General features: G+C 43.9%; 1 protein-coding gene across 6 annotated transcripts in view; it reads left to right on the top strand.

Moving 5' to 3' along the window:
* Positions 1-230: 230 nt before the first annotated feature.
* Positions 231-17,617, top strand: part of rc3h2 (ring finger and CCCH-type domains 2) — a 35,857-nt gene continuing 18,470 nt past the window's right edge. For 4 of the 6 annotated variants that reach the window (XM_008290118.1, XM_008290116.1, XM_008290121.1 and 1 more), the window contains exons 1-8: positions 231-724; positions 11,604-11,932; positions 12,018-12,135; positions 12,740-12,973; positions 14,328-14,503; positions 15,814-16,014; positions 16,117-16,249; positions 17,016-17,134. In XM_008290118.1, the coding sequence (XP_008288340.1) occupies positions 11,702-11,932; positions 12,018-12,135; positions 12,740-12,973; positions 14,328-14,503; positions 15,814-16,014; positions 16,117-16,249; positions 17,016-17,134 (1,212 nt within the window). In that variant the 5' untranslated portion in view covers positions 231-724; positions 11,604-11,701. Of the gene's footprint in view, positions 725-6,318; positions 6,393-11,603; positions 11,933-12,017; positions 12,136-12,739; positions 12,974-14,327; positions 14,504-15,813; positions 16,015-16,116; positions 16,250-17,015; positions 17,135-17,617 lie in introns of those variants that run through there. The other 2 variants (XM_008290120.1, XM_008290117.1) reach the window with 2 other exon arrangements.

Genomic DNA, 17,617 nt, shown 5'->3' with positions numbered 1-17,617 from the left:
GACACCGAACACGACCATAAAGGCATTCTGAGGTCAGTCGTGCTTCTTGTTCCGCTGCTGCACTTCTCTGCAAAACAAACGAGCGGGAACTGCGTGCGTTCGTGTGAACTTCCCCCTCGTCAGACGCACTTGCCGAAGCGCATCCTCCGCTGCCTCTCCTCTCTCTGGTCTGTTCCTTTAAAAGCCAGACAGCCCACGCCTCGAAAAGCGGCTTGTTCCGGCTTGCCCCTTTACATCTTTTTATCCTTGCTCACAACATTAAACTAGTGCCCACCGAACGACGATTACGCACCGGCGCTTCTGCCCAACCGTCGGAGCGCTTCATCGGGCGGACATGAACGATGCGTAGCCCCGCAGCAGCAGCACATCTCCGGCCGAGCAGCTCCGTGGCGAGGCGCAGTTCGGGCACCATCACCGGCGGAGCGATACCACCATCTCCTCTCTGCCTCGGTTCGCCCATCGGAGGGTGTGTGGCTCACTGTACCTGAGAGGGAGAGAGAGAGAGAGACAGAGTCCGTCGCCTGCTGTCGGTAAAGAGGGGCAGAGGATCAAAACTGGACCAATGCACCTGCCTCTAACGCTCTCAAATGCAGTGCGCATCAGCAATCATCCATCTGCTGCGCTTGTTTTGCAACTGATGGTTGTTTTCCCTCCTGCTATTCTGATGCGTTCATGAGGATGTCTATGAATATGTTTATTCTGGGGCTCTGGTGTTGTGCGTGAGGTAAGTGACTTATCCAGAGGTGCGCGCTACTTTCTCCTGCTGCTCACATTCACATTATTTTTGCTTTTTGCGTGCAATGAATTGTACATTTTCTCCTGTTTTTTAAATTAGAAATCACACAGCAGGTACAGAAATTACATCATTAGAACCATTTCATCACCAGTTTCTGCAACTGGTGCTGATGGGTTATTATAAACAGGCAGGACAGGCTGTGCTTTGCAAACCACTGTTTTTTTTTTTTTTTAAAGAGTTCTCAGTAAAGCATTATGAAACTGTGGATGTGCTGCTGTCATGGTGGAGGCTGTGTAAATGTTTTTGCTTGCCAAGCGTGGCGATTGGAAATTTATGTAGTAACATGCTGTCAAAGTGACTCCTGAGCCGGAGCAGAGCGGCGTCCCAAGTTCTGCTGCGTGTTATTTACTGTAACCTTAAGTCTGAAATCCAGCACTGTCATCATAAAGTTTAAGCATGCAGCAGGCTGCCATGTTGGACGGTTACTATATAACCTGCTGATGTGCAACTGCAGGCAACCTGATATCCTAACATTATTATCCCAGGGTGCAACAAACTGATGGTTCACTAAGATTGCGTAACTCTCGGTCGCTCCTGTTACTGCAGACGCTAATAAAGTAGGCCTGTGTGAACCAGCAGCCTGCGAGCTGCATGATTCCCATCCAGACACTACCCCCACACACTGTGATGACAGGCATAATGAATAAATAATCACATAAACCCACATACCCCCACTGTACACTCAAAACACAAGTGGTGAAACAACTGTAGTAAACCTCGCTGGGCAACTGCTTGATGCCGCAATTCGACAACAAAACATAAAATGATCTTTAATGGCAGCATGTTGTGTGATTTGTCATTGCAAGACTCCCAAGTGCATTTATGTTTTGTTTCTGCACGCTGGCTTCTGAGTGCCCGTTCAAGCAATTAACAGTCATCTCCCCGCGTTAACGTTTAACTTTCTCTTCATCCTTTAACCACTTGTTCACAGGCATTGTTTCCACTTTACCGCTTCCTAGTCTACTGAGACGGGAGGTTTTTGTTCATGTAAATATAATCTGAGTCATGCTTTATAGGACCAGGAGTGAAGTTTTCCGCTCAGAAAGTCAACCTCCGCTCTCGCCGTGGTTTACTGTAAATTTAGCAATTTGCCAAATTTTAATCTTAAAAGTATGCCAGGGTTTTTGTTGTTGTCAGCAGTGGGTGGGTGGGTGTGGAGTTTCAGTCTTGTTGTGCTTCACCCGCTACGTTGTTCCCAGGAGGCTTAGCTGATGGCTCTGCGAATGAGTTTGAGATCACATTCTGGCTGTAGATGAGGACATGCAAGACATGTATGTGGGGAATAGTTTAAAAGGCCTTTAGCACATTTACAAAAGCGATGAAAGACACGAGGAAATATTTAAACTTCTTTTAAATGCAAAAACAGGCTTATTAAGACGGCATGCATGTGTTGCATGTGATTCTCCAAATGAATAAATTTGATTGGTACAAGTGGAGTGTTTCTGAAACAACTTGGATTTACTGATCTGCTAACATCCCCATGCATATTGTTGCACACACACACACACACACACACACACACATTACACAGTATGTTCTAATTCTGGGGTCACACTGACAGTGAGAGGGGGCCGCTCGTCCTCAAATTACTTTACATTCCTCTGCTTCAGGTTCAGCTCTGTGGCGGCGCATGTGTGAAGTGTGCATGTCTGTGGATCCTTTTATTATCTCGCCTTATGTGCACCTTTGTAGCTGCATGTGTCACAGGAAGGTTTTTGAGGGCGACGTGTTAGTGTTTTTTTACGTGATGCAGGGCTTCATCACCCACACTGAGACCCCTCACTGCTTCTACTGGTTGGTGTCAGTGTAGAAACTTGCTAAACATCTTTATTTTTCTGTCTTTATTTAATATTTAAGATCAGGAGTTGATGAGTATGTTTGTTTTGTGGCTGATACTGATTATTAGTGATCAAGGAGGCCAACAACTAATATCTGAAACCAGTATACTGTAAAAATGGAAATATTGGGGCCAAAATTTAGAATAACACAAACTCCAAGACAAAACATCATTGACGTTACTTTGTTTATTTGTGTTTTACGTAAGTTTGATTAAGGACTGCAAGGTGGTGTAATTGGTAGCACTGTCACCTCGCAGCTAGAAGGTCGCCGGTTCACGGTGAGGACACCCGGGATCTTTCTGCGTGGAGTCTCCATGTTCTCCCCGTGCAGTGTGGGTTCTCTCCGGGTTCTCCAGCTTCCTCCCACAGTCCAGAAACATGCTGAGGTTAATTGGTGATTCTAAATTGTCCGTAGGTGTGAATGTGAGTGTGCTTGGTTGTCTGTCTCTAAGTGTAGCCCTGTGATAGACTGGTTACCTGTCCAGGTGAACCTGCCTTCACCCTGAGTCAGCTGGGATAGACTCCAGCCCCCCACGACCCTAGTGAGGATTAAGCGGTGTATAGATGATGGATGGATAAGTTTGATTAAATGAGAACTTTTGCTCTTTTACTCTTGATGTGTAACCAATCAGACAGTGATGTGGGCGGGACGTTGCTCAAGACCACAGAGTGACTACAGCTAGAGACGGGCAGCTGCATCAGAGCCAAAGTATCACATCTTAAAATTAATCGGTTACAAACAACTTTGTATGAAGCACCAGTTCAACTGGCACCAAAACAGCCACAGAGCATAATAATACCACCGCCGTGCCTGACGCTAAGTTTGGTGTTCTTGGGGGTTAGAGGCCCAACCGTCTCTCCTCCAAAAATATTTCTGGTCATTGTGGCCAAAAAGTTCATTTTCTGTTTCATCTGACCGCAGAGCTTTTCTTCAGAAGGCCTTTTCTTTGTGCATGTGTTCAGCAGCAGACTCCGGCCGAGACTTTAGGTGCTGCTTCTGGAGGAAGAGGTTCCTTCTTGCCCTGCGGCCTCTCAGCTCACGGTGACGTAAAACACTGTGGACACTGTCAGCTGTGTTCCAGCAGCTTCTAATTTATTGCAAACCTGCTTTACTGTTGACGCTTGCTCAGAGACCAACTGTCTCTCAGCAGCAGGTGATGGCTCGTGTTGTCTTCCTGATTACAACTGTGCTGTACTGACAAGTCATTTTAGGAAACTCAATGCTACCTTGATATACATGGTCTTTACAAGTGTATGAAAACTTTAGTTCAGGACTGTATGTATGTTGGTTGATCACTCGTCAAGACTGAAAGCATTCAGTAAGAAATAAATGATCACATGCAACAAAATCCGTCGTGTCAGAATTGGCTCGGGGTTGACGCCGTTTGTGTGCATCTTGGACAACAACGAAACAAAGAGGCCCCGAACCGAAGGCTGTCAGAGCAAATTTATGATGACAGTTTATCAAACACTGCTTCGTCAGTGTCCTCCAGTTTTATAGAAACCATGTGCTGCTGTTTGACTTGAAATTGGCTTAAAGCTGGTGTGGGCAGGAGTTTTTTAAAAATGTTTTTTGGCATCACTGGGCGGAAATTCTAAACTAACCCTTTGGCGTGTTGTAAACTAGACTTCTGCACCTCCTCGGGCTTTAGAAAACGGGAGATTTTAGCCAATCACAGGGCTTTACACTGATCAAATGAGATAAACAGCATCAACGTTGAGAACAGGATGTGGTGGCCCGCTGCACCACCGTGAGGACTTTCACTAGGGAGTGTCGGGTGAGAATCCTGGGTGAAGCCGCAATGTTGGAGGAAGTTACAACGAAGAGAGCGAAGAGCTGGTGTTTGTTCCCAGCCTTTTTTATTTCCCCCAGATTTTTGCATACTACAACTTTAAAATGCAGCCATTCTGCCTCCGCATACCACACAGCCAAAGGTCATCTTCTTTGTTCACACGGTAGCACTGCTGTCCCTGATGTTTCCCGCTTCAGATAGAGAAGTTCAGCCGAGGTAACTGTGTCGCCTCACTCCACTGGGTCAACACTGATCCTGGAGCTGGAGTTGCAAAGTTGAAATATCCTGACGCAACACAATCAGAAGCTACTGGCTGCGAGGACAGCCAAACACATGCGCCGGGAGTGAGGACCCCATGACAAACCTTAGGCCGAACCGTGTCGTGGGTGGGTGCTGCTTTGATCAGAGTCTGCCTAAAATGTCGCTTCCTTCCGCTCTCCCTTTTCTTTTGGTGCCGCTGTTTTCAGAGTCCCTGGAAACCACTATGACAAGAACACAAAGCTAACAAGCTACACGCTGAAAAGGGCCGCGAAAAACTTGGATCGTGCTCAAAAGATGCTCTTTTTTTAAAAGAAATATGCCCTCCCCCCCCTTTGGCATGCAGCGGAGGCTCGATACACAACACGGCTTTGCGTTTTGTTTTTCAGCTGCAGCATTTGATCTGATTTTAGTCGACCTGACCTTTTCTTCTCACAGCTCGAACACGGTGAGAAGATCTGTCAGTGTGGGAACCCACCTGTAACCCAATCATAAGTTTCGCTGTGAGCCTTAAGTGAAGTTAAAACTTAATACCAACCCTAAGAAAAGTGAGTCACCCCTTTGGTAACTATTCTTACCTCCAACTTCTGATAAACACTCTCTGACAAAAAATAAATAAAAATCTTGGTCAGCCTCTATCTCTTTCTCTCTTTGAGACATGCCAAAGGAAACTCCAGATGCCCTCCCCCACACAGAGGGGGCCAAGTGAGGACTCACTGCTGTCCTGAGCCAGATGATAGCTCGCCAACTGTTGGCTGTAAAGACACAATGTACTTCTCATCCTCCGCTTGGTGGAGTGGGTGGCTCAGCAGGCCCCCTAAAACAAATAACTGCTCAGATCTACAAAGCCCTCCTTTCAACAATTCCAGCAACCTCGGTTACACTTTTTAAAAGTGAGCATTAAATGATGCCGTTCTAAATGTCACATCCTCAAGTTTTCCCGCAGCCACCGTCTGAGAAAACACAAACAGAGCTCACGAGCCGATTTCCTCATTTTTAAAATAATCAGCGAAGGAGAGGATCTTGATGAGGAAGTTGTGGTGTGCTGCAGTCACACGCCCACTTCTCCCTGTCACAAGACCGGCGGCGTTCATGACTGTGGGGGCTTTTTCTCGCTGTGCCTTTGCTTGCCTACATACATGAGTAGTGATCCATTCATGCAAGTAATGGGAGTCTTGTGTATGTCATGATATTTTGTAGCCCCCCATGTGATGTGAGCTACTCATGCATTTTAATCTAATAGTGGTGTGAAAGTGTTTTCCAGCCATGGGATCATTTGTGCACTGAGGCAGGCTTGGAGCTGCAGCACAGGCCACACGTATTGTACCATGTCTGTGTGAGACCAGGCTGTGGCAGCTGCTCCGAACAGGAACAGGTGGCTGTCAACGTGACTCCAGCCAGTGAATCACGGCTAACAGTTGCCCCCAGAGTTTGCGCCACTCCCTAATCTGCGCGCAGAGAATAGAGCATTATCCGGCTCCAGATAAAAACTCCCCACCTTCTTCCAAAAAAGCCCCCCTGCAGCATCACATGAGCGTTACCTCACTCTTCCTCAGACCAGGGTTCAGCTCAGTTTGTGGGCTGCAAAGAGCTGCAATCTGTGTTATATTTGGGCACCTCGCGGAAGGAAATATGACGCGCGAGGACGGAGCGGAGCTGTCCAGGCCGCCGAGGAGCCCGCGCAGGGACGGAGAGGCAGCGTGGAAGGTGCGTAAAGGTCTGGGCAGTAGGTCTGGCACGGTGCCGCGCATGTGGTCAAGTGGAGGTTAACGCGCGTTTTGTGGCCAAGTTTGATGTTTTTTTCGCTGTTCCGTGCGGAAAACAAGTCGTGCGTAATGCGCACACTTCCACTTTCCATTTCACTCTCTCTGCTCGAATGTTCCTGGTGTGAAGAGACCTGGTTCGGTTTGCACGAGGCTTTCTTTGTCAAGTACAAAAGAGTTGAAAAAAACAAGGAAGGGAGGCAGGACAAATAGTTTAAAGAATGTAAAAACGGTGAAAGAAATGGTAGCTATCTATATTTAAAGATATAAGTATTCTTTAGCTGATTTTAATTCAGTGAAACAGTGATTTTATAGCTACACACTGTTTAAAAAAAAAAAAAAAAAAAGTATTTGTAAAAGTACAGATTTTTTAAAGATCTTTTTTGAAATCAACATTAAAATTTTTTTATTTTATTTTTTTAGATAAAATCTGATTGTAAAACAACAGTTAATTTTTTGTAATTATTATAATTCTAATTATTATTTTTCCTCTATTTATTTATTGTAACCATTTTACAAACCTCAAAATACATCATCTCTTTTTTTAAATGATGGCAAATATCTGTAAAAATAGCATTTTTTCTGATTTAAATACAGTAAAAAAATATTTTCTTTTATGGTCAACCATGGTTAACATGTTAATTTTGTATTTTTTTTCTGTAATTTTGTTAGTTATAATCTTTAATTTAACAAAACAGGGAACATCTGTAAAATAATGGTTTAAAAACAATCCCTGTTAAAAACTCTCACAACAGTTTCTAATTTTTGTTGCGTTGAGGCATTCGTGCAGGTTTTCTGTCAACATTTGGGGAAGTAATTATTGATTATAAGCACGAAACACCTCATAACCTGCATATTGGTGGATTTTGTAGCAAATCCAAGCAGTTTGTGCAGCAAATTTTTAGAAAACTAGTCCTCTACTTCCTTCATGCTTTTCTGGAGGGACACAAATGCACACATCCTGAATCTTGAACCCCCTGGAGTCTAGCTGCTCTAATATTTCTTTGTGAACAGTCCTGCTGTCGTGCACATGGAGATGCAGATACAGCTGCACACTAAATCACACAGACCGGCTCTGTTTTCAAAAAGTCAGTTAGCTGAGATGTTTTGCTTCCTCCTTTTCTTTCACTTAATGCGTGCGTGTCGAAGCTGTTTCACTGTACCTCGAAACTCATTAGAGTTTATTCTTTTCCACATTTCACGGCACCTGCTGTGCGAGGGTAGCAGCTGTTATTTTGGTGAGCGGTTCGAACAGATGTAACAGACTATGAAAGCAACAGGTGCCCGCTGTCTGCACGCCGCGGCCAAAACCGTTTGCATAATGGAGTCGGAAGGACGATTCTTTTTCTGTTAATGTTTGCGTCTATTTTAGGAAAGGTTTTGCGTTTGGTTAATGGGATGATACATCAGATAGCAGAAAGGAGGTCAGCGTCTATTTACACTGTACTGTTATGAAAGAGGAGGCAGATTTCACGGCGTGACATGTTCGCAAACATGAGAGAAAATGAAATATATGAGTAAAACGGACAAGGATTTTGAAAGTGAGCAAATAAAGCGAAGCCTGAATTAACACAGAAGTCTTTGTCAGCACCAGTAGCTGCAGATCTAATCAGACATTCACTTTGCCCATGTCGCTGCAACATCTTTTTGTCCGTTCTGTCTTTATCTGACCAATACTTATTTACCATTTATCTTTTCTTCTGCAGTCCCTCTCCTAACCATAAAAAAATCATCTATACAGAAGTTCATTTAAGAGGCTTTTAAATAAAATACAGAAAAATGGTGAAATATAAGCACTGATGTCTTACCAAAAGGCATCAGGCAGTTCATGTGGTGTTCTGTGGAGGTTTTCACCGATGAAAACACACATTTCTTTTAATAAGGTGTCTACACTGGAGCTGCAACGACTATTAAATCCGTCACCAACTGTTCTTTTCTTTGATTAATCATTTAGAGAAGAACATGTATAAAGTCTCTTATTGAAAGTTCTTAAGTTCAAGTATTTTCTAGTTTCTTTCCTCCTCTATGGCAGTCAGTTGAGTATTTTTGGATTGTTGATGAAACGAGACATTTTCTAGTTTATTTTTGATATTAAACCTCCTGCATTGTTCTTCTTGTTTGTGCTGATGTGTTTCTATGGTTGCCACTCCAAAATCACAACTTAAATAATTATAATAATCGAAACATATATTTATTTTTTGAGGGCTGCACGGTGGCTTGGTGGTTTGCATCGTTGCCTCACAGCTAGAAGGTTCACGTCCCAGTGAGGACACCCGGGATCTTTCTGCGTGGAGTCTCCATGTTCTCCCCGTGCAGCGTGGGTTCTCTCCGGGTTCTCCGGCTTCCTCCCACACAGTCCAAAAACACGTTGAGGTTAATTGGTGATTCTAAATTGTCCGTAGGTGTGAATGTGAGTGTGCTTGGTTGTCTGTCTCTAAGTGTAGCCCTGTGATAGACTGGTTACCTGTCCAGGTGAACCTGCCTTCACCCTGAGTCAGCTGGGATAGACTCCAGCCCCCCATGACCCTAGTGAGGATTAAGTGGTGTATAGATGATGGATGGATGGTACAAGTAAAATTAAAAGTCTACAGTAAACACACATATTAATCATCCAGCTAGAGGTCCTTCCATCCATGTGGTGGTTTATTGTTGATACTAAATCAGTTCTGTGCTCGGGTCAGAAAAAGTCGGATGTGAAAGATATTTGGGACCATGAGGCATAAACAACGAAAAAAACCAGTGTACTAACTGTCCCTGAAACAGGATGCTGGTATTATTCAGCTCCGTCTGTCTCGACCTGCTTCACTGTCTGTTTGTCGGCCGTCTGGTTCGCTGTGTTCTGGTAATTCAACACGAGCTCAGGTGTGAGAAGGTGCGTTTCAGAGAGCAAACTGGAAACCGTGACTCAGTGTTCAACGTCAGACGTTTGTTTTTGAGGCTCTTCAGGAGGTGCTTGTCTTCACGACAACACGTACCGAAACAGCAACACCCTTATTAAATGGAATTCTCTTTTCTAGCTTCCGTTTATCGTCTCTTTCACCTGGACTCGTGTTCGCGGTGAGCAGCTGCCTTTTGATGCGGGACGTGTTGCAAGAATTTGGCAGCTACTTCTTTCAAGAGGGTGAGGGCTTTTATTGCCCGCATTAGATCAAATGAATTTATGGCTTTTATGGCGAGAGAGGTTGAAGACTTCCTTTGTACTCAGCTTAATGCTCATTGCGCTTGATGGAGCTCAAAGAGTAATAATACCAACAGTGCACCTTTATCTAGTGGACGTGACGCAGATAATGTGCCAGTGTGTGCTCTTACAACACGCTGCCTGGAAATATTTGCATGAAATGTAGATATTTGCAGATCACGGTGCTATTGTCCAGGTCGTGATACAATAAACGTGTTGCTTTTCGTGTGTTTGTGAAGCTGTGGTGTGAAGAAATGCATGCAATGAATTCAACTGCTTCCTTCAGGAACCTGCTGTATGCATCTGTAATGATAATTATAATTCTTTCTACTGCACGGTGCCTGACAAGACATTAGAATACACAAAGCAGTAGAGAACAACAACACAATAAAGAAGACAATAAAGCAGTAGAGCAGCTTTAAAACGGGCAATAAAAGCGTATCAGAGAATAAAATGTTACACAGATGCTGATATTTACAGATGTACAGTCGTGAAACAAACACTTGTGTACATCCTGGCAGTCTTTAGTTTTCAGTGACTCCTACAGCTCATAACTTTCAATCATGGAATCATTGAAACAGGCATCTTTGTCACACAAAAACACCATCATGCATTTTGCTTCTCTTATAGATTTATCGTAGGTCTTCTGGAAAATCTGATGGGTCGAAAATATATATACAGCAGCTTGAGAGGGGACATTTAAGCATATCTTATCATTGCTATATGTATACTTTTGATCCAGCTGATTTGGTCATATGTAAAGAAGACCTATAGGAATTGTATGGAACAACCAACATGCATGATTGTTCTTTGTGACAAAGACGTGGGCGATTCAGGGATTCCATTGGAAACTCAAGACGGAAATGATATACCCGGTTTTAACAAGTCTAAGTAAACTTTTGTTCATGACTGTATAAAATGGATGTCCAGCATTTTAAAGCAGTATTTCTCCTATTAACACATTTTATCGTTTAATTGCCACTGTGCTGTATTATCGGTCATTATCTGTTTAAGAACTAGCACTCACTTATTCATGCTTCACATTTAACCCTTTATAGGGCACTCCTAGAAATACTTAGAAAATGAAAATTTTCGTGTTATTGAAGGATATTTTAAGATATTTTTGCTTTTGTGACTTTAAAAAGAAAAAAATATTGGAAACTAAGATTAATAATGTTACCATATGTGGTAACTTTCCCATCTAGGGTTAAAAAATAAATAAATAAATAAAAGAAAAAGTAACAAACTGCAAAAAGCATTTATTTAGAAACGTTTTAGTTTGAGGTAACGATACACAACCAGTGACAAAGTATTTATAAAGTGCTTGGCAAGTTCATGTAGTCACATTTGTATATATACATGTATATAATATTATTATTTTCTTTGTTTATTTTATCTTCTTTTTGCACTGTTTGAAAATTTTATTTATTTATTTTTGCTTTTTTTTTTTTATCCCTTTCTCTCTCTCTCTCTCTTTATCTTCTTGTGTGTTTTATTCTTATTCATCTTTTTAATATTGTTTAATCGTGTGGAACAGATGCACAAAGCATTTCACTGCGTGTTCCACCATGTATAACTGTGTTTGTGACCAATAAAGGCCTTGAATCCTTGAGTCCATTTTTCATGGGGTGGTGGTTTTGGCACTAATCTCAAACAATAAATCAAAGTGGAGTTCAAGGCAAACCAGTGACAAAGCGTTTATAAAGTGCCTGGAACATTTGTTTAGTTTTTCATAAGGTAGTAATTTTGGCACTAATATAAAAACTAAATCAAAGGTCACCTGGTTGTTCAACCTCAAGGAGAGGCACAGGACGGACAGACTGAAGGAAGTTACCAAATATGGTCACTTGCCCCCTAAAGGGTTAAGGCTGTCTAAAACTCTGCTGCATTATAAGATAAATGCTAATTAGCTGCTTGTGAATGTGTAAACTTCTACCTCCATTCCTAATACGTTTCCTCCTTCTCTGTTCCTCGCAGTCACCGTTGGCGCTGGCGAGCGGGTGCTGTTGTCGGGGCCCGTTGACATGCGTTCCCCCTGAGCTCGGACACGCCCGTCTCAGTGGTGTGGTGGCAGGATGCCGGTGCAGGCGGCCCAGTGGACAGAGTTCCTGTCCTGTCCCATCTGCTACAACGAGTTCGACAGCAGCGGCCACCAGCCCATCAGTCTGGGATGCTCCCACACGGTGTGCAAGACCTGCCTGCACAAGCTGCACCGCAAGGCCTGCCCCTTCGACCAGACGCCCATCAGCACCGATATCGACCTGCTGCCCGTCAACTGCGCCCTGCTGCAGCTGGTCGGAGCTCAGGTGAGGCAGAAGGAAGGCCTGTTTGCATGGGAGCGATCGTGCTGCTGCTGTTTTGTGTGTTCATGTATGTTCTGTGTGTTGTCAGGTCCCAGACGTTCAGCCGGTGAGCCTGAGCAGCGCAGCAGAGGTCGAACACTATGAGGTCTGCAGGGTCTGTGTAGAAGAGCTGGCTCTCTACCTGAAGCCCATCAGCGGAGCAAAAGGTACAGTATATGTATGGGCAGTATATGATGATGATGATGAAGGCTCTGATGGTACATTTGGACATTTGTGAAAGAGAATTAAGCGCTTCATGTTCCCTGTGCGGGGGCTGCAGTTGAGCTGCCTGCCTGCGTTACTTGGCATTCATACTTCTCACACTCCTCATGACGCTGGAAGCTTCTGTGCTTTTATGGTGCTGCAGGAAAAAAAAAAAATCAGCTCTCTGCGTAACCAGATAAGACAGATTAGTGAAACTGACCAGTAGTTCCAGGCCTCGTTCAGCCAATTCCGGTTGACGGCAACGGTGGCAGCCTTCGTCAGTTTTTGGCTATTAGCATCACTTTGACAGTTCACAGCTGATCGCATCTGAATTCCTCAGACGCACAAACAACAAAAAGCGAGAATTCGGTGGGAGGTTAGATCGACCAACCTCCTGAAAAGAGGCCTTTGAATCCACCTACAGTGCAAAACTGGTTGTAACAGGCTCCCGATTGCAGCTGTTCTTTTTGTGTGGGAGGATGAAATTGTATTGCTTTTTATTAGATATATCATTTATAACATTTGGAAAATGACACAGTTTAACGCCGCGGCTGTCCCTCGTCACAGGTGTGGCCACCCTGAGTCCCAGCGTGCTCAGCCGGCCCATGCAGAGGAAGCTGGTGACGCTGGTGAACTGCCAGCTGGTGGAGGAGGAGGGCCGGGTGAGGGCGGTGCGGGCCGGCCGCTCTCTGGGGGAACGGACCGTGACCGAGCTCATCCTGCAGCACCAGAACCCCCAGCAGCTCTCTGCCAACCTCTGGGCAGCGGTGAGGGCACGTGGCTGCCAGTTCCTGGGACCTGGTGAGTGATTTGGACGTCACGCTTGGAGACTCTGAGGCCATCTGAACTTTTTTCCCATAATGTGAGAGATATAAATGGCACCACTTTGAAATTTGGATTAAACATTTGCTTTTTTTTCTTGTAATCATCATTAAGATGCATTGTGCAGTTAAAGACTTCACTTGTACAAAACTAAGATGGCACATGTTGGAAGAAGAACATTAAACATGATTCATTTCTTCCTTGCATCAGTGCTGTTAACATAAAATTAGCTTAAATTGGATTTAAAGAGCCTATAATATGCTTTTTTTTTTTTTTTAGATTTTTCCTTTTTCTTTAGCGTGTTCTGTCGCTGCTTTGCATTGCATGTGAACAGACAGCACAGGAAGTCATTTTCTTCTACGGGAAGCACTGCTCCTTACCTGCCTGACACGCCTCGTTTGAAATCCGGGCTTTTCTTCCGTTACTTATCTACATCACCGTGTTGCATATTTGCCTAACGCCTGTCTGTCGGCTGGGTTTGCATGACCTCAAACAAAGAGCGAGCAGCTTCCTTGTCTGCCACTATTTCCTGCTGGAGCTACATGTCTCCGGCTGTACTATTAGATCATGAAGTTATGACACATGACAAATAATACTTAGCTTTTGTTGAACCAGTTGATGAAAACCATGTTTTGTTTTTGGGTTTTTGCAAGGGCACCTTAAAGAGATTAAAGAGAAAATGAATGTGTTTTTTGAACATTAAAGCATACAAACATATTAAAGTAGACCTCCAAAATAAAATTCTGAACCTGTAAACGTGCATAATATGGGCTCTTTAATGGTAATTTTATCATAGCTACACTAAACCTATTGGACTAATACTCTTGAATTGACTTGACTGTCAGACATTCAAATATTTAAAAGAATTTCCAGCCTTTTGAGTCCGTTAACTGGACTCATTGTGTTCAGAAGTTGCCCTTCAGATTGCCTTCGTTGCCTGTTCATTGTTGCCTCGTCAGACTGGCTGCTGCTGCTGGAACCGGGTGTCCTGTGATGATTGCTCATAGGGCAGATTCTGACTGGGAAAGTGTTTCTCATCATGATAACAGAATGAGTTCATTTCTGAGGACACCTAGTTCCAAGAAACCTGTGTGTGTGTGTGTGTGTTAGAAATAGACTCGTCAGCGGTTGAGTCTTTATTTAATCAGTGGAGAAAATTAAAATATGTATTGTTTGCAGTGCTGGCATGCATATGTATGCTCACCTGTGACTCAGTGTGTCACTGCTGAACGTCTCCCTCTGATGCTTATACTCCTGTTGTCTTTCTGGCTCCCTCCAACCATCTTCCTGTGATCCCCTCCCTATATATCTCCCTCCTACTTCTACTCATCAGCTATGCAAGAAGATGCACTGAAGCTGGTGTTGCTGGCTCTGGAAGACGGCTCAGCTCTGTCCAGGAAGGTGCTGGTGCTGTTCGTAGTCCAGAAGCTGGAGGCTCGGTTCCCCCAGGCCTCCAAAACCAGCATCGGCCACGTGGTGCAGCTGCTCTACAGGGCCTCCTGCTTCAAGGTACAAACGGCGTAAACTAGTATCGATACGCGAGGAAACCGCACGAAGGAACGCGTGAGCGAGCTGCTCTATCAAGTGCTCCATTTAAATAGACGGGAAGCAAACCACAGCGCTTTGAATTTGTCAAAAGAACCTCAGTTTGGTGCCGTCCCAAGAAGCCTAGCCATAATAAATGACCTCATTAATGAAGAGTGTTTAAATAGATCCTCATTTACCACCACGGATTCCTTTGGTGCAGAGATAACGCTCCAAAGGAACGTCTTTTATGTCACCATCTGTAGAGGTACTTTCCAAAACTCGTGCAACTTAATGGAATTAAACAAAAACAATGATTTTATTGGAGTCCATCAAAGTGTCTGAGTGAACTCTGGGAAACCCCCGTCAGCCAGATGAACACGACCCAGCGTGACCGTCGCGCTATGTATTAAAAACTGATACCACTAATTTCATAGAATATCTGTAATAAGGATATGGGCTTCTATAGATATATTTTGTGTGTGTATTTTTGTGCCTGTTATCTGATGACAGACATCGCTGGCAGGGCAGAAATGCAAGCTATCTGCTGGTGATGTAACAGCGGTCTATATTTGCCCTTGTTGCCCCGGCTCGCGGGAGACGGACAGCTCGGAGATACTGAGAAACCAAGTCGGAGAGCAGACGAGCAGGGATGGACAGCAGACGATTGTGTTTAAGATTCGTACGCTGCCGGTGAACGTGTCGGTGTCTAATGATGATTACTCATAGGGCAGATTCTGAGAAGGGAAAAAAATCCCTTCAGATGATCTGTGTTTGAGTTTGTGAGTCTGAAGACGCCACATGTGCACAAAAGTCTGTAAATTCTGTCGCATTTATCTGGAAAATTGCTGCTCTTCTTTCTTTTTTTTTTTAAGGAATATTTTACCCTAAAGTGAAAATTTTACTGATCTCACTGGGTAACGCTAATTAAATGCGCACTGAGGGCAAAATAAACAAACATGAAATCGTTCCAAAGTAATTATGCAGCATATTTAATATTAAAATGTAAATTAAAAGTAGATGATTTCACAGTGGGTTCAAAATGATAATAGTTACCTCTGTAACTCAGATTGACTCTCTGCCCACACAAACATAATGCAAAAACACAAACAAAACAGAATTAAAACTACATTTTCTTGCAAGCAGAGACACTAGCATGTAATGTTATGTCATACAAAGAAGTGATAGAAGTTTAATTTGAGGTTTATGTAAAGGTTTGATTGTTCTACTGGAACCAAAAGTCTTTAAAAAAAACTCTCATCCTCCCTCGTTCTGATTCGCTCTCTCTCCGTCAGGTGACTAAGCGCGACGAGGACTCCTCGCTGATGCAGCTGAAGGAAGAGTTTCGTACGTACGAGGCTCTGAGGAGAGAACACGACGCTCAGATCGTCCACATCGCGATGGAGGCCGGCCTGCGGATCTCACCCGAGCAGTGGTCTTCTCTGCTGTACGGAGACCTGGTTCACAAGTCACATATGCAGTCCATCATCGACAAGGTGCCGGGCTGTTCCTCTCGCTAACAAGTTATCAGAGAATAGATGCATAGATCTGATCTGTTCTTTATGTTTTCTAACACCCTCTCCTTCCATCTGCTCCAGTTACAGTCTCCGGAGTCATTTGCAAAGAGCGTTCAGGAGCTGACAATCGTTCTGCAGAGAACAGGAGACCCTGCCAACCTCACAAGCCTTAGACCACACTTAGAGCTACTCGCCAACATAGATCACAACCCAGGTGACTTCACTTTGTTTAACACTGCTCCTCCAAATAGATGCTCAGAGTCTCAACATTCAGCGCTTCTTCCTGTAAAACATTATGAAGTGAAGAGAATCTGTGGCACTCATTTACCAAAACGCAATTTGCAAGTGCAAAAGAGAAAATGCAAAACTGTGATTCATCTCATGTGTTAAAGATTCATTAATCAAAACACAGTGACTAAGCATCTCGTTTGATGCGAGCTTGACTTGTTAAATATTCACTCGGCGCCCAGGAATGTTTTCTGTGTTGCGGTTCTCTGTTAAAATTTGCTTCTGGCGTAATGACAAATCGGCAGTATGTTGTTCCGCCGCCATTTAAATGATGGTATCGTTCACGCTACGTTAGCACAGATAGGTAATTTGTGTGCGGTGTGATATAGATGATGCTGCGGGGATGCTATATACCTGCTGAGCTGCTGTCTCACCGCCAACAGGAATTGTTTGGAAACTCTGCAATATAGATGCTAAACGGATGATAATACTGGCTCTGGGGATGCTGCTGCCAGTCTGTCCATAACTTAATTAAAAGTGAAATATGTGGACAGCTATTTGATGCTGTGAAATCTTGTGCAGCCATTTACTGACTGAGGCGGATGAAATCTGCTGACGTTTACGACCTCCTGACTGCCACGAGGATGACATTTTTGAATTATTTTTTTGGCTATTTTAAGCCTTTATTAGATATCGAGATGTTCTTCCGAATCTGCACTAAACACGCTGTGTGTCGTTGATCTCGCGTGCAGATGCTCCCACGCCATCCTGGGAGGAGCTAGAGAGTGTGATGCTGGCCGTGAAGCTGGTGGTTCATGGACTGGTGGAGTTTATACAGAACTTCAGCAAGAAGAGCCACGACACTCCACAGGTACACCGGAGCGAGAGGATGAAATGAACACTTGTGTTTTTATAAAATGCATGAGATTAGATGGGAAGGGCCGCAAGCTTGGGAGAGATCATAAACATAATATCTGTACTGGGTGGAAATAGTTCTTAGAGGACAACCTGTACTTCCAGCCACCGTCCTGCAGCAGCACACCGTGTTCCTCCAGACTATGGCATCTAGGATAGTTAAAAGGACATTACGTGGTCTTTGGCCATTTATAGCATCTCGGTAATGGTTGTGGGCTCAGCTAAATAACTATCAATAATTCAACTGGTCCAACAGCGTTAAAGTGATGTTAACATTTAGCAGATAATGCAGCTGGGAGGACTGGTTTCTAACAGCACGCACGGTGTTGGAAATTGACGAAATTGGCTCCTGTGTGCAGAAATTCTCATTTTCTGTAGGAGGAAGGGAGATGTGTTTGTAGTGCAAGGTTTTTCAAAGACAGTGGGTCCCAAAGTGGGG

The sequence above is a fragment of the Stegastes partitus genome, unplaced genomic scaffold, assembly GCF_000690725.1.
Source record: "Stegastes partitus isolate 25-593 unplaced genomic scaffold, Stegastes_partitus-1.0.2 Scaffold656, whole genome shotgun sequence".
In the NCBI taxonomy this organism is placed as follows: Eukaryota; Metazoa; Chordata; class Actinopteri; family Pomacentridae; genus Stegastes; species Stegastes partitus.
Note: the sequence above shows the minus strand (reverse complement) of the source record. Positions and strands in the feature narration are given on the sequence as shown.